The sequence below is a fragment of the Wyeomyia smithii genome, chromosome 1 (genome assembly GCF_029784165.1).
Source record: "Wyeomyia smithii strain HCP4-BCI-WySm-NY-G18 chromosome 1, ASM2978416v1, whole genome shotgun sequence".
Taxonomy (NCBI): domain Eukaryota; kingdom Metazoa; phylum Arthropoda; class Insecta; order Diptera; family Culicidae; genus Wyeomyia; species Wyeomyia smithii.
In genome coordinates this window covers 176,675,204-176,691,765 of record NC_073694.1, presented here as the reverse complement: position 1 = coordinate 176,691,765, position 16,562 = coordinate 176,675,204, and the positions used below count along the sequence as shown (strand labels likewise).

The following is a 16,562-nucleotide window of genomic DNA, read 5'->3' as shown; positions in this document are numbered from 1 at the left end:
CTTGCATCTACATGCTGGATCCGTGGGAGAAAAAGTTTATTAGTAATTATCAATCAGTTTAGAGTGCTCTGCAAATAAATTTTCCTTACATTACTTGTCCTTCCCAAAGATGGTGTTATTTTCAGTATCCTAGCACTACTAGTATTCTCCAGTTACGTTTACCTGCCCAGCTACACGCGGAGACTGATCGGTGCTTTCATGCCAGCGGTAGGAAGCGAGCAGCTAACACTGGACCGAATTGACCACCAGCACCCAGCGATGGACTTCGGCGTCAATTGATCGGAACCAGCAGCAGCGCAAAGTCTCGCATTTACACTAACTAGTTGTTTAAGGTTATCTGGGAAGACATCACTTTAAAAAAAAGGACCATGTTTTGGACAATTTTCAAACAGCATCCGTTCTCTTACACTTCTAAGAAAGCTTTTATCTCTTCTTCTCAAAGCGTAATGTGCTTGCATTAGTGGTTAGGTACTTGCCAGTTCCAGAGCTAGCTGTAGATATGATTAGAAATCGCCGAAAAGCATTTAAAATTTGTTATTTCTGAAATAATCTATTGTTCTCTATTTAAATTATTACTAATATCTACAATTCCGTTAATACTAACTTTTTATATGAATTACAAGGGATAAGAATAAAACTTTTTACAGCATATTTTTTCTTTCTATTGGGGACGCCTAGCATCGCAACTTAGTTTAATAAAAACAGCTCCCGGGTCATAGCTGGTGGCTAAGCGTTCGCAACATGTCCTAGCCAACGATTGCAACTCCCGTCGTTGGTCCGGGTGACGACGGTGCAGATACAGTTTAACCACTTCCAGCACCTGATCAAGCTGGCGTTCGTTCAACCGTAGCCAGATTACCAGCTCTGGTGTGTAGGTAAGAATTTTTCGCTGCAGTTTGAACGCCTGGAGAGCACTGCTGTCCGCAGAAAGTGATTCGCGCATGAAAACTACCAACCGAGGCAGAACATCACTGGGAGAAGAAATAAGGAATTATTAAAAAAAAACTTAAACACGACTCTAGGGGGCACTTACTCTAGTGTCCGTTTACGGATGAAATCTTTTGCCAACTGCGCCAGAGTAACTAGCAAATCGAAAGCTCGCCCAATCACGACCACGCTGGAATCGGCGAACCGTTCCGCAAAGTTAAACCAAATTTGATGCACCAGAGGGAGTAGCTGATTTTCATAGTCTCTCAGCAACCGAACGCCCTCGTCTAGCGTCCCGAGAGCGATGATCCTCTCATTTGCAACAGTCGATGACAGGTACTTGAAGCAAACCGTTAGAATTTTAAGCGTTATCCGAACGTGCGCTGGGAGTTTATCTTCATCGCTTTGATAAGGACCTTCCGTTTCGTCCTCAATTGGTTCACATTTCTCTTCACCCTCATCCTCGCTGAGTTCCTCCAACGTAGCGCCAGTCTCTTGTGCAGGGAGCTTGTTCTCTACCTCTTCCGTTAGCTGGGCTAATTTCTTAGCCAACTTTTGTCGATCATCAACTTGCTGTCGCTGGACATCCTCCTCGAGCGTAGAAGGTGCGTAGCGAAAACGAATAGCGCGGATGAAGATTTGAAGCACTCGCAGGCAGAGTATCCTGCCGGTCCCAACTCGCTGATCATGATTATCCAAAATAGTCATCACGATTGGACTGACAGTGGATTCCAGCACGACTGACGAGTCATACGGAACAAAACGCAGAACAGATTCGAGCATCTGAACTCCCGCCGCGAATGTCGCCGGTCGCTTTAGACACCGGCCAATGTGCTGAGAAATATAGTCCAAATTATCTGAAATCAGCGCATGAATTGAATCGAACCCGAGACTGTTAGCGATACTGTCCAGTGCTATTTCCGCCGCTTCCGCCAGACAATTTAGACTGCTGCCCGAGAAAGGAAGAACATTGCGAAGCACATCGTACAACTGCCAGCAGGCAAAGCCTTCTCGAAAAAGATGGCAAAAACGAGCAACCAGCCGAAGCGCGAGACAGATGTGTAGCACGTTGAATTTGAGATCTGACACGTGCGCCGTATCGTCTAGTTCCAACTGCCAATGGTAACTTTGTAAGATTTCCATAAACACATTCCGGAATCCACTCGAAAGAAAGGAGTTGCTCACTTCTGAAGGAATCAACTCGGACAACAGAAACAGATAGCCGTTGTTATTTAGCTTGGTGGTGAAAAGATCCTCCAGAATGTAGTTAAGCACCGTGCAAAGGCTTTCCGGATGGTTCGCCAGACCGTGGACCATTCTCAGAAAACTTTCCCCGCTTCGATTCGTTCCTTGAAAGTTGCGCAATATTATCCATCGGGATTCTCGTTTTTCCCGGCTCAATTTATCGCCACCGGGGGCGTACTCGAAGCGATAGCACACGTACTCGCGACGAACAAGTTCGTCTGGTTGATCTAACTCAGCGCCCGCTACAAACACGACCACAAGCTGATTAAGAATTTCCTGGTTAGACAAGATAACATTCAGCTGGGAATCGGACAAAAAATGTATGTAGCCCTCGATTAGCTGGAAATTAGCTATCTGGTCTGTCTCCTCAGCTCGATAGACACTTCGTGCTACAGGTTTTAACGCTTCGTAGAAGAGTTCATCTAACCTAAACGAACCAAAAGCAAGACTCCGCTGATCCAAGCGTGATTCTAAGGCAGTTCGACAGATTGCTTGAATCCGATCGGAACTATCCTGTCTTAGAGCTAATAATGTCTCCAAAAAGGGTACCGAGCATGTTGGCATATTTCTGCAAATAAAAAGTTACAATTACTCTTCGCTCTAGCGTGAAAATAAACTCCTACTAACGGTAAACATTTATCCAGCAATTCAGCGTTCATTCGTGCAAACTCTAATCGTACCGTATTTTCCTCCACACCTCGTAGATAAGCTAGTGTTTGTAACACTTTGTGCACTTGCTTGTCCGCCTCCAGAAGCCAGAGTCGACTCCGCGTCGTACTACTAAAATACTCCTCTCTAGCCTTCGGATCCTTTAACCCCATTCCAAGTACATTCTGCTGGCTTTCGGTGGAACTTTTAACCTCTCTCGAGAGCTTCACAAAATCTTCCGTCGTTCCCTGTTGCTCCCACTGTCCTTTATCGTAGTCTTCGAAAACCAGCAGCAAAATTCTACCCAGAGCTTTCACTCCTGTCCGAATAACCGTAGCACCTTGTTTTTCATCCCCAGTAACAACCATCACTAAAGCGACGAGCAGCTTCGGAAGTACAATGAAAAGCAACTCCGCTACCTGATGCCGGAGCACAGAATCTGCCACGTCGAAATCATCGTGAATTTGCATGGTCGCCATTATACACTCGATGGATTGAATACGTAGTTTCCGGTAGCGCTCGGTTGCTAGTATTGTAACGCACACAAACAAAACCTGCGAAAGCAGGTTTAGATTCTCTTTAACATAAACCTCTTCCACCAGTTCCGACACGATGTTCTTCGACGTCAGTGTAAGGGCCTTCAATGTGGCCAATTTGATTTCCTCAGAAAGCCCGTCCACCAGGCCTCCCTCACTTACATCGTAAATTTGCTTTAACAGCACAACCAACGTTGTCTTCATAGCCGCAGCTTGGCGCAACTTACACTTCACCATAATGCTACAAAGACACTCTAGCAGGCAGGTCTTGATTTCGTTTTTATTCCTGGAAGATTATTGTGAACAATACTTCTTTATTCCAAAAAATAAACGATAGAAACTTACCCGCCGGATACTTTATCCACTAGAATCACCAACTTATGCATCAGCACGCTTTGCAGTATCTGCATGCTGGGCCCATCGATCTCGTTCAGCATCTCATTCAGCCGCCGGATGTCCGCCACATTGGGGTTGCGCAACACCGTCTCAAACAACGGCTTGACCCGGCCAAAAGCGTCCGCCAATGTGTTCATGATACGCCCTAAAAACAGTCACCCGCCGGTTCAGTTTGTTTTGGTTTTATTGATTTCTTTTTATCCCTCTTTCCACACACATTGACAGCATTCAAGTTTTGTTCTTTTTTCACTTTTCTCGCGTTCGGCTGTACACGCAAAAATTGTGCCAAAGGATACTTTATAAATTGTGCTTGCACAGGCAAAATTTTGCATATCCGGACTACTTCGTGATAAGGGCGAATCCTTGCTTGTTTTCCTATCTAGTTCCGCCCTAATCACGAAGTAGTCCGGATATATTATGAGTAAATCTGCACAAATGCAATGAGAATCTGAGAAAATTTTGAGGAAGCTCAAAAAAACTTCTTATACCCATCTGCAAATCAATAAAAATCTGCACCCGAACTCTAAAAATCTTCATTTTACATACAGATCTATCCACACACTTAAAATTTTTTGCAGGGTCTCGGTAATTTATTATTCGGAAATTTTTGCCGAGAACGGCACCACTGAGTGCTCGGTTAGAAAAATCACAGGAAGGTTGTATGCAAAGCCACGACCGCAAGGTTGAAGTAGAATACTTTTACAAGAAAGATAACCCGGCTGTTTGCGTGTCAGTCATTTTTTCTAGTAAATAAACGTTGACCGTTCATTGGCAGTATTGTAACTTCTTTTTGTTTGATATTTTGAATGAAGTTCATTGAATATTTTCAAATTTGTGCAAATGAAAAGTGAAGTGCTGCCGAATTGTAATATGCACATTTCATACGACATCATTAAACGGGTACGGAACAAAGACTACGGTTATGCAGAACGCGAATAACGGCGCGATGCGATTCGCCTTACCGTGGTGAAATGTACAGCTTTTCTTAAGGCGAAGTAGAGCTATATATTTCAACACATTTCGTCTTGCCGAATCGCATCTCGCCGTTATTTGCGTTCTGCATAACCGAAGCCAAACACTAAGCGACGCAAACACGTAATAATAGTCCGAGTATTCATGTAGATGAAGATAATTAACTATGGATTATAGCGCAAAACGAGAAAATATTAACTCTTCAAATATTCATTTGTGTTCTTCAAATTTTAGTTCTTCTATTTAATATCAAATGAAATGTCTGTTTATAATCTGATGAAGCTCTTATATAGGCCAAATGATGCATTCCCAATTTACTAGGTCCATAACTATGCCGACCGTGCTTGGAAAAGCAACCGTGTAACGACCAATCAGAGGTCGAATTTTGTTTTTTGACAAGGCTTAAGAATTTTCAATAGTACAATAGTTCGAATAATGAAATTGCAATTTTATGCATTCGGTAGGAATCTTAGAAGATTTTCTAATTGATTGCTGCAAAAACGAAGGAAATCCATCGAAAACTAACCAATTTATTAGCATTTGAAATTGGACATATTTCTCACTTTTTCCAGTTTTAGATTTTCATTTCACATCCCTATGTAGCCGAACTTCCTGAGAGAAGTATTCTACTTCAAAAAACTGACAGCTGTCACATTTTTTCGAAAATCTCGGTTCAACCTAACTGAAGTTTCGGCACAAAATATTAACGAGCCGAAGTATCAGTTAGGTGAACCGAGATTCACGAAAAAATGTGACAGCTGTCATTATTTTTTTAACCGAGTACTCAGTGGTGCCGTTCTCGGCAATAAATTACCGAGACCCGGCAAAAAATTTTAAGTGTGCAGCTTTTTACGCGCCATAATGGCGGACGCTATAATGCAAAGTTCGCAATAAATTACAGCCGAAATTCGTTGGTTGGAACACAACTGCCACCCAACTAGCGAATCGCTTTCGTTAGTTGGCTGAACTGACAACTGGGCAAATTTTTCAAAGGGGAGCGCCGATTGTTTGTTTTCTTCCTGCTTTGAAACAATTTCCTAATGTGATTGCAGTAAATCTATGTCAAAGAAAATGAACTTTGCTCATCTGTCTTGCTGCTGAAGTAAATATTTTATGTTTTTGGGCAATACTTTTGAAGTAAAATACTTCTCTCAGGAAGTTCGGCTACATAGGGAAGTGAAATGAAAATCTAAAACCGAAAAAAGTGAAAAATATGTCCAATTTCATATGCTAATAAATAATGCTAATAAAGTTAGTATTCGATGGATTTCCTTCGTTCTTAAGCAAAAGATTGGAAAATCTTATAAGATTCTTCCAAAATGAAGATAATTGTAATTTTATTATTCAAACTATTGTACTATTGAAAATAGTTAAGCCTTGTCAAAACGGAAAATTAGACTTCTGATTGGTCGTTATAAGATTGCTTCCCAAGCACGGTCAACATAATCATATACCTTGCAGTTTAAAATATGCTCTTTGGCCTATATAAGAGCCTATTTCAGCCGAAGCCGCTCATAAAAGTTCTAGAAAGCGACTACAGTAGTCGTCCTCCCTTAGCAGCAGCACTAGCAGTGCAGTGGATACCAGCGATAGTGGATAGCGGCCACAGCTGTGGCATAGCAATGGATAGCGCACCAGTTGCAGCGGATCGATAGCAGCTAGGCCAGCTGATGCAGGGGCAGCGGATACCAATGGTAGCGTAGAGCGGCCACAACTGTGGCATGGCTATGGATAGCGTAGTAGTTGCAGCGGATATATCTGACCATGAAGCATTTATGCAATAGTTGAATGAAAGTTGCAATTGCAGCAATCGCCCTTTTCCAAGGCTACTAAATGTATTTGGAAGAGCATAATGAATGGTTATTATTAAACTGCAACTGAGGTTTGATGCTGCTGCAAATACACAGCAGTATGATGTTAATTACGATTTGTTGATACTGTGCTTAACAAGCGGTTTATACGAAACAAATCCGATTTAGAAATGACTGACACGCAAGCAGCCGGGTTATCTTTCTTGTAAAAGTATTCTACTTCAACCTTGCGGTCGTGGCTTAGCACACAACCCTCCTGTGATTTTTTATACAAAAAATCCAACGAGAAGCCAAATGATAAAGCCCAAGCACATCACTCTGCTTCTTGCCCAGAAAATGGAGGATCGCTACGCTGGATATTTCCGGTGAAGGCGTTGAAGAAATAAACAACAACCGAACAATTAACCTCTAAATTACACACAAAATGTTGTAAATGTATAACATGTACTTTTCAAATTACGCGATTGATTATGCCAGAGATTATCTGCATGAAGTATCCAGCTAATGGCGCCGAGAAACAAACTTATCAATGCTGAATGGATTAAGCGTAATGACTAAACATATTTACAAATTTTTTATTACCATACATAATATAATTTTATTTTAGTAATATTTTTTTCACCTTTTGGACCCCTGAAATGCATTTGAATGACGTTGAATTCTGACTTTAGAGTGCTTTTTAGTTGGGTGACAGCCCAACTAGCGAACACCCAACTAACGAACACCCAACGAGCGAATCATCACTGTATATAAATAGTGTCTTACCCCTAGTACCGGTCTTTATTCAGGTGATATCAAAACATTCAATATTTCCGTCACATATACAATAACTTACCTTGTCAAGGGATATTTCTTTGTATGGAATAGTTAGATGAATCGTCAACCATTTCATAAGGTGAGTCAATAAATGCATTGAACGAACTTTTCGAATAACTGCTTTCTAGCTTTTCTTCGATGATGATACCATTTAAAAATTCTTTCTGCATTCGTTCAATTTTTTTTATAGTTTTCGTTTTCAATTTTAGCCGTATAAAATCTCTCTCCTTGAGATCTAAAAACGTTTCAAGGTCATCGACTCCTTCAGCAACTGGAATAAATGAAAAAGGCTGGTTATTTTTAGGTCGTATTTTGTGTGAAATGTAAAGTATGTACTTATAATACCTACTAATAATCTTGATTAAAAATTCGTCGCGATATGAACTTCTTATCATTGTTCTCTACTGTCCATAAGGATAATGTAGTATGCTGATAAAAATCATGAAGATTTAGGAACCTCTTTCTGCTAATATTTCTACTCCATATGCTTGTAGAAATTCATCGTAACCGACGGTATTACAGGTTTGAAGCAAGAGGCAGACTACGTTATCAAATTGCACCAGTTCTTGTATTATACCGTAAGATGGAAACAACATATTGTGTTCAGGGCTATAATCAGATTTTTTCGAAATTCTATTCCATTCAAAGTAATAGATTTCGGACAACTTACAACTGCAATATGTTGTGGTAAAAATATATGGGTTTGTGTATGTTCTTTAAGCTTCACTGGTCCCGATAAGAAAGTGAGTTTATCGCGGAAAGGATTATCGATCACATAAATCACACATTCTAACGCATTGTCGCGCTCCTATGCTTTTGCAGATGTTTTTGAAATTCCAACAAGTCCGGAGTGATTTGCGATAAGAGCGCAACTGGCAAAAGATAAACATTGGGGAATATCAGTTTGAAAATTTGCAAGTACATTTTCAAATCGTAATTTCAAAGGAAGTGACTAACATTAACATCAATACCAAAAAACGACGTAAAATATACCTGGCTTATAGTTTCCTAACAATACTACAATAAGTTTGTGCATTTATGGCTTAAATCAGCATTTTTCTTCTAACCTTTTTCTAATGAGCCTTAAAGCATTCTGACAACGAGATTCGCCCACCTCTATTTCGCCTCAAAGCATTCTGACAACGAGATACGCCCATCTTTCTTTCGCCTTGTTTTTATTTTTTCTCCAGTTGCGCCTCTCAAATGCGCCTTTATTTTGAAAACAAAAGTTGATCCGCCCTTTGCTCTCGCCTGTTTACGAAATATTTCGCAAATAAGCCCGTTGCTTCAAAACAATGTAAAGGGCCTAGTTCCAAAGTATCTTTTGTTTTGGGTAAACTGCTTTATCGCCCTTCACTAAAAGCTTGATTTAAATAATTTTATCGATTTATACAAAAGAAAGGATTCTTCTCATTAATTTCGTAAGTCTTTTCAAACTCAATAATGTAATAAAACCATTTGTTTACATTTTGTTAGTTGAGCCCTAATCGCGAATCACTCCGGAAGTAGCTGCCTGCCTTTTTAGTGGTTTATTTTTTTGTTCAAATGTTAAACAATTATACTGCTTCATGCTTCCACTCTTGAAGTAGAATACTTCTCTCAGGAAGTTCGGGTACATAAGGATGTGAAATGAAAATCAAAAACCGAAAAAAGTGAAAACTATGTCCAATTTCAAATGCTAATAAATCGGTTGGTATTCAATGGATTCCTTTCGTTCTTGTAGCAATGGACTGGAAAATCTTCTAAGATTCTTCCCAAATGAAGATAATTGTAATTTTATTGTTCAAACTATCGTACTATTTAAAATAGTCAAGCCTTGTCAAAACGAAAAATTCTACCTCTGATTGGTCGTTATATGATTGCTTCCCAAGCACGGTCGACAGAATCATATACCTTGCAATTTAAAATATGCTATTTGACCTATATAAGAGCCTGTTTCAGCCGAAGCCGCTCATAATAGTTTCAGACAGCGACAACAGCAGTCCTCCCTTAGCAGCAGCAGTAGCAGTGGATACCAGCGATAGCACATAGCGGCCACAACTGTGTCATGACTACGGGTAGCGTAGCAATTCCAGCGGGTATCAGCATCGATGGCAGCTGATGCAGTGAGGCACTTTGGTGAAATGTAGTCTCTGTGCGATAGCGGGCACTAGTAAATGCATTCAATGAAAAGTTGACTCATTTTGACATCACATGAGCCATCTAGCTTTGACCAGTGTTGTTAGTCTCGCTCGCAAGCAGCATACAACACCTCATGTGAGGTTCTCGGTGTCGCCGCTTTCACACAGTAGAGAATTCTCCATTCAAGCTATTTCTCGTTCTTTCCTGCTTTCTTTCTTACTCCCGAGATCATATGCACACACTCCCGTCTACTCTTCTCGTGTGTACTCGTGTATACCTACTCCCCAACTCGCGAGAACGACCAGCCGAAGACATGATTCAAGATGCTTTGCGATGATAGGGTATCGGACTACTTCGGCAGCGGTTCGCTGTGGCTGGTTTTGCATTAGACTGCTGTAAAAAACTTACCGAAACAGTCCGATACCCTACACGTTGCCCCACTGTCGGCTGTCGGTGCATGTCGGGAAGAAAGCATTTTCGTTTTCGAGCACAGTTTTTCAAGCACTCCTCCTAGTCAAGCAATTTTAGTCGAGTACTCCTACTCACTAGCAGGAACTCGCGTACTCTTTTACGGTAGCTGAGAAGCAATACGAAAGAGTTTGTTCGTGTCGGTACGTGCTTGCTGCCACTCAGGGGAATGCATGAAGAAGAAAGAGTATCTCCAAAGCGTGTGTGCAAAAGACTTGAGAAGCGTAGCATATGTCTCGTTCTCAAGCAGATAGGAGAAGAAAGGTTTTGCTTCTCGCTCGATTTGCAACGCTGGCTTTGACAAATGACTGACACGCAAGCAGCCGGGTTATCTTCCTTGTAAAAGTATTCTACTTCAACCTTGCGGTCGTGGTTTTTCACACAACCCTCCTGTGTTTCTTCTGATTTATCGTATACATATAACATAAGGCAATAGATGATGACTTTTATTAATGCGTTTTTCAAAGTTTTCGTAGTATACATCGTTATAAATACGTATATATTCATCTAACCATATTAACATGTCTTCGGATACTGTTGGAGATAACAAAGTTCTGCTAATATTAATTAAATGGCCAATCATTTGCATTAGTTCGCATTCCGATAAAACTTTATGGCCAAATAAAAAAGGAAAGGCTCTGAGGAATAAAAAATACTGTGCTGCCGTTTGCCTTATTTTGTGCAGGTTGGGTTTAAAAAGCATATCATTTGTGACATTGGCTGAGGGGCGATTTTCTCGGTCTACGTAGCCATAATTAAATGTACTAATGCGATGATTTCGCATTGGTTGTGACGTGGAAATTTTCGAGTTCGTTGAAAATACTACCATTTTATTTCAGGCCACATTCAGCAGGTTGAATAAGCATTTTGCACAGCATATAGATTCGCATCATACCATTCAATTGTACGATGTGAGAACTTCGTCGTGGGAGTTTTTTGAAATGAGGGCCGATCAATTGTACAAATTCTTGTAGCACTTGGTCCTAGCAATCCGAATATATCGTGTGCCGGCAGCGTATCTCCACAAAATATAGTCACTGTGGCTCTCAGTTGAAATTTCAAATGTGCGATTAAAGGTTCCATAATTTTATTAAATCCATGCTTTTTTGTTGTGCTGGACAGTGCATAAATTACCGGGAAAATAGTACTATTCCATTTATCTGGAAAATTATGGATTTTAAAACAAAAATTGAAAATTTTGTTTTTTCCAGCTCTTGAGCTGAATGCATTCCCTCATTTCACGTCATCCTCGTATATTGATTAAAGATACACGATCCAAAAGTCTCTCCCGATTCAAATGAACCATATTCTTTTATGCATGAGGTTTCTGTGTCATGATTCTCGCTCAGAATGTTGCGAGTCTTAGGGTTTCTGAATATCATTTCCAGAGTTTCTATAATAGGAATGTATACAAAGGTGTCATTCACTGTAACAGCCTTCGATATCTCGTTGGAATGGCGCACCACAGTTCGACTTCCCACACATTTTTCAACTGGTCGTGGTAAATTTCCTACTAATGATTTTAGAAACTTCTGCTGCGACATTTTTGATTTGATATTTTTGAATAAATTTAAACAACGAAATTTATTAATGAAACTCAAAGTAGTTGAATTACGCAAATCGACATTGTTACATTGAAGAAACGAGACAGTACACTTCTCTAAATAAGTGGTTAGGTGATTAACAACGTTTTCGCAAATCCAGAATCAGCAGCAGGACGACATATGCTGACTGAAATAATTTGCATTATTTCTTCTATCGTTTTATTATCGTCGTCTTCAAATTCATCGTCATGAATTTCTTCAGCCTGATATTCTGGCGTTTCATAAAAATGTTGTGTCGAAATGTCGGCAGAAAGAATTTTTGTACTTATTAATCTTTTGTGTTTCTCAGTTACATTTGGTTTTAAAGAAGTGAAATGATGGTATCGCATGGTACACACGGGATAAGTACAATCGTAATAGATAGAATCTGGGGTGAAATCATTGTTGCGGGTGTGTCATGATACATGACGCCCAAGTTCTTCTACATAGCCGCTCACTTTTCTCCCACGAAAAAAGGCAAGCAATGGCATCAATAGCCAAAACATTTAACTAAAATACACACACTTAAAATTTTTTGCCGGGTCTCGGTAACTTATTGCCGAGAACGGCACCACTGAGTGCTCGGTTAAAAAAATAATGACAGCTGTCACATTTTATCGTAAATCTCGGTTTAACCTAACTAAAATTTCGGCACAAAATATTACTACCGAGATTTCGGATATTTTGTGCCGAAATTTCAGTTGGGTGAACCGAGATTTACGAAAAAATGTGACAGCTGTCGTTAATTTTTTAACCGAGCACTCAGTGGTGCCGTTCTCGGCCATAAATTACCGAGACCCTGCAAAAAATTTTAAGTCTGCACAAATACGTACATATTTAATAAATAATAACTTACTGAATAGATCGTTTACCTCCACGTCGTTTTCTTGTAGATTAGATAGCTGGATATCCATTTTTATTTTATTTGAAAATCACACGCAGAACACTTTGAAAACTCAGCTTCAAAACTCTTTGAATATTTGAAAATGGCGGACTTTTGATGTTTCGTTTTGACAGATGCAGAAAAATTGCCGAACAGTATAGTAAAAAACAACAAAAGTTCAGTAAAACAATTGAAGGGTTTTAGCAACACCTAGGTAGGTGCTGACAGATCGTTGAATATTTACCGAACTTTCTGAAAGTGCAGAACATACTTTAGTTTACAGAAAAGGTCAGTAATATTTTTTGCTGACCTCGTCAAGTACTTTTTGTATAACGGTAATCCGGTGAAAACTTTAACCGACATCAGTTATTTTTGAGGAAATTACAAAATGATCAGTATTTTTTCAAATTTACTGAGCATGACCGTGATAAAAATTATTGAACAATCAAAACGAGGATCAGTGTGTGATAAAACTGCTGAAACAGGATGTATGTCTTTCCAGAACTGTTTGAAACTGTGAATCAAAATAATGAATCAGGTTACTGATGACTAATTCACTAAAAGTAAGGCCGAAGCACAAGAATACCCAGCAGAATAACTTGGAAACTTGTTATAAGGAAATTCAAACCAAACTGAATAATATTCGGAAAAAAATAGTAAGAGGTTTGGAGGAGTATAAACTTTGTATAAGGCAATCCACGGGTGACGTTTTTTTGCTTGTACGTTTGTTATTGTTGCTGTTTTTCAAGCTGCAAAATCAAAACACGACCAAAATCGAAATCATTTAATGTCGGCAATAATATCAAAAGTGATTTTATATTGTTGTATTTAGGATTGGCACTCGCGATACTAGAGCTACCGATCGGATAACATTTGTTTTTCACGCTTCTGGATCCGGATTGCATCCAAGTTGAGACCGATCGAACGGATCGAACATACATAAAGCTGTCATAAGTTGAAAACAGACTGAAATCAGCTGATCGCAACTGTCTCGTGGATTGCCTTAAGCCTGTATTACACTATTTGACCAAGCGTCGAATATTTGGCACTTTTTGACAGATAAAAATTTGGTCAAAGATAATTGTTTGTCATTCTCCAATTTTAACATGGGGCAAACACGGGCAAACAACAACCATGATGTCAAATAAATTTGACCATTATGTCAGAAGGTCAAATATTTGACCATTAGACAAAGCCTGTACTACAGGCTTTATTATCACGCAATTAAATGAGTGAATCAGTACCGTAACGACAAATCAATTACAATAGTAACATTGGCGGATCTGATACTATTTTATTTTTAGATTTGGAGGTTTGATTGATGGCAAAATATTTACGAACAGTCTCACTGTTATTTTTTAGCAAAAACTACCTGCGGGCCGTATAATAGAAGCTTCGACGAGCAACTCGTCTCATTTGAATTTCATTGTTATTGTTAATACAAGTCTACTCGACTTCTGCAATATTTTTTTTAAGTCGACGTGATTCTGCTGTATTGCGTCGACTAATATTAAGCACTCACCGAATTAAAAAAATAAGACGTAATAAAAAAATAAACATCTAGGCATTTATTTTTTAAGCCTCAAACACATAACTTATATCCAAAGACCAATCTTACCGCGCAGCGGTTTGTTGGTTGCCCATCGGGAAATGATTCAAAGCGCTGCAAAATCAAAATCAAAGCTTCGAAATCATCAGCAACGGATTTTCGGTCCATCCCAAACGCTCCCGACAGCGGGAAACAAATTGGTAAAATACGCGAGAGACTACAAACCAACGGTTATCCAGCAGCTCGGTCGCTAGTAAATTAACGCATACTTGCAGAACGTTCAAAATCGGGCTCAGATTTTCTCTAACGTTAATTTGTTCCGCCAGTGCCGTTTCGATGATGTTTGAAGTCACAGCAAGGGTCTTCAGTGAGGCCAAATTGATATCCTTCGGAAGCCCGTCCACCAGTTTTCCCCCGCTAATATCGTAAACTATCTTCAGCAGTACAATCAACATGATTGTCATGGCCACAACTGGGTGCAATTTACACTTTACCACAATGCTACAAAGACACTCCAACAGGGACGTCTTGATTTCGTTTCTCTTCCTGCGAGGAGTATTGGTATTTATTATTATTTTCAAAACAACGACTAGAACAAACCTGTCGGAAAGCTTATCCAAAAGAGTGACTAAGTGCTCCTTCAAAATGTTTTGCTTTAACTGCATCCGGCGCCCATCGATCTTACCGAGCATCTCTTTTAGCCGCCGGAACTCAACCACGTTCGGGGTGTGCAACACCGTTTCGAATAACGGTTTGACTCGGCTAAAAGCATCCGCCAGTGTGTTCATGGTACGCCTTTGCTCTATTGATTTCGTTTTATCGGTCTAATCACGCTCGCTGACAGCTTGGGCTTCTTTCGCGCTAGACTGCATACGCAGGCCAGATTGTACACGCGAAATTCGCAGCCAACGTTGCTTTTAAAACGGTGGATGGTCAAACTTTTCTCGGATAATGGATAAGGTGAATTATGAGGAAAATTTCAAATTGTTTAATAGAATTTCAAAAATTCTTATCCTAAAACTGAAGAATGATGGTAAGAGTGGTTCGTGCTTCCGGAATTCACAAAAACCCACGAAATGTTGCGAAAGTAATAAAAAAGTAACTTTCTATGTCAGCCATGAAATATTTTTACATCAAACCTACGGAATTCATGAAAACAAACAACACGGGCAAAGCTAAACAATAATTGGCACCTGGATAGCAACGGGTGGCCTCCTCTTCCCGCAAAGATTTTGGCAATTGGTGACCTGCAGAATGAAGTTTCAGAGTATGTAGCCACAAAATCGAAGTTTAACGATGAACTAAAGGCAGTGGTGGGCACCGCTAACTGAAAATTTAGCGACGCTAATCGCTAATCCGCCAACTGGAAAATTTAGCTCGATAATCGCTAAACGCTAAACTTATATTAGCGGAACTTTCGCTAATCGCCAGTGGTGGGCACCGCTAACTGAAAGTTTAGCGACGCTAATCTCTCATCCGCTCACTGGAAAATTCAGCTCGATAATCGCTAATCGCTAAACTTATATTAGCGGAACTTTCGCTAATCGCTAACTTATTATTACATGGATTGTCATACGGATGAGTTTATTCTCATAAAAACAAACAAAAATAATTACTTTCGAGCGCTATTTACGATAAGAGGCTCAAAATTCACAAAACAGTCATACCTAAGCATTTTGTGAAAATAGGAAGCAACAAAAGTGACTCTGTTTGTATGTAATATAAATGCTCTCAGGAATGTTTTTAAAAATTCAAATATTATCTGAGTCGAAAAAGTAGAACCGAATTTGCCGTAACTTCTAGCGCATTGCAATTGTATGTAGAAATTTTTGACGTTCCAAAAATTTAATCTAGATCACCTTGAGTTTGTTCTCCAGAATGCTTCTGTGGCTTATACGATAACTAGAACCCTATTCTAGAGTAAAAAGACTGACTTGCACTTGTGTCGTAAAGAGAGGAATTCTAGACAATTAAGACCATTGAACCACATACATAAGACATACGTAACACTGGCGTTTTTTCTGGTACACTTTGTCTCATAGCACTCCGTACCTCGTCCTGTCAAACTGCTCGATAAATAATGAACAAAATGAATTTTCTTTTTCTCGGTTTTATCGAGCCCCAAAGAATATCCCATAAGGAACTGTCAAAAAGTTATTTACAAAATCAATGCAGCATTTTTCGAGTAGGAACGAGACAAATGCTGGGGTGCGCAGGTACACTGCCTTCAAAAACAACTCAAACAGTGATTTTATTGAGAGTGTGGTACCGTTCGAGTAATTCATTTTTTACCAACTTTTTTGGAAGATTTCTTTCTGAGTGTTACGTATGTTTTATGTATTTGATTGAAAGTTGTTTGAATGAAACATATGTTCCAAAAGTAACTTTTGCAGTAAGGTATGTTCATCATTCGAAGTAATTTATGTACACCATCAGCGACTCACACTTTTTGAGAAAAGTAATTTTTTCGCTTCTCTCAAAATTAGCGATTAGCGTTCCTAAGGCCTAAATTTTAGCGACGCTAACAGTCCGCTAACCAGCTTAAAAGTTAAGGAAATTGCTAAATCGCTAACTGAATATTAGCGTCGCTAATTAGCGATTAGCGAA

General features: G+C 39.6%; 2 protein-coding genes across 2 annotated transcripts; both read right to left on the bottom strand.

The window, feature by feature from the left end:
• Nucleotides 1–379: 379 nt before the first annotated feature.
• Nucleotides 380–3,950, bottom strand: LOC129717764 (TELO2-interacting protein 1 homolog). Its single transcript, XM_055667908.1, has 4 exons — nucleotides 3,702–3,950; nucleotides 2,800–3,642; nucleotides 1,034–2,740; nucleotides 380–971 (listed from the first exon to the last, which is right to left on the bottom strand). Exons 1-4 carry the CDS (start codon nucleotides 3,887–3,889, stop codon nucleotides 662–664), a joined length of 3,048 nt encoding a protein of 1,015 aa, XP_055523883.1. The 5' UTR covers nucleotides 3,890–3,950; the 3' UTR covers nucleotides 380–661.
• A 9,998-nt stretch (nucleotides 3,951–13,948) lies between these two features.
• LOC129717454 (uncharacterized) lies at nucleotides 13,949–14,801 on the bottom strand. Its single transcript, XM_055667354.1, has 2 exons — nucleotides 14,556–14,801; nucleotides 13,949–14,501 (listed from the first exon to the last, which is right to left on the bottom strand). The coding sequence occupies exons 1-2, from the start codon at nucleotides 14,741–14,743 to the stop codon at nucleotides 14,084–14,086; spliced, it is 606 nt and encodes a 201-aa protein (XP_055523329.1). The 5' UTR covers nucleotides 14,744–14,801; the 3' UTR covers nucleotides 13,949–14,083.
• Between the last annotated feature and the right edge of the window lie 1,761 nt (nucleotides 14,802–16,562).

Coding starts and splice junctions, on each gene's coding strand:
- LOC129717764 (XM_055667908.1), bottom strand. CDS start 3,889: ATGAACACATTGGCGGACGCTTTTGGCCGGGTCAAGCCGTTGTTTGAG. Junction 2,741..2,799: donor TTGCTGGATAAATGTTTACC/GTTAGTAGGAGT, acceptor TTTTATTTGCAG/AAATATGCCAACATGCTCGG. Junction 972..1,033: donor ATCCGTAAACGGACACTAGA/GTAAGTGCCCCC, acceptor TTCTTCTCCCAG/TGATGTTCTGCCTCGGTTGG.
- LOC129717454 (XM_055667354.1), bottom strand. CDS start 14,743: ATGAACACACTGGCGGATGCTTTTAGCCGAGTCAAACCGTTATTCGAA. Junction 14,502..14,555: donor TTGGATAAGCTTTCCGACAG/GTTTGTTCTAGT, acceptor TACTCCTCGCAG/GAAGAGAAACGAAATCAAGA.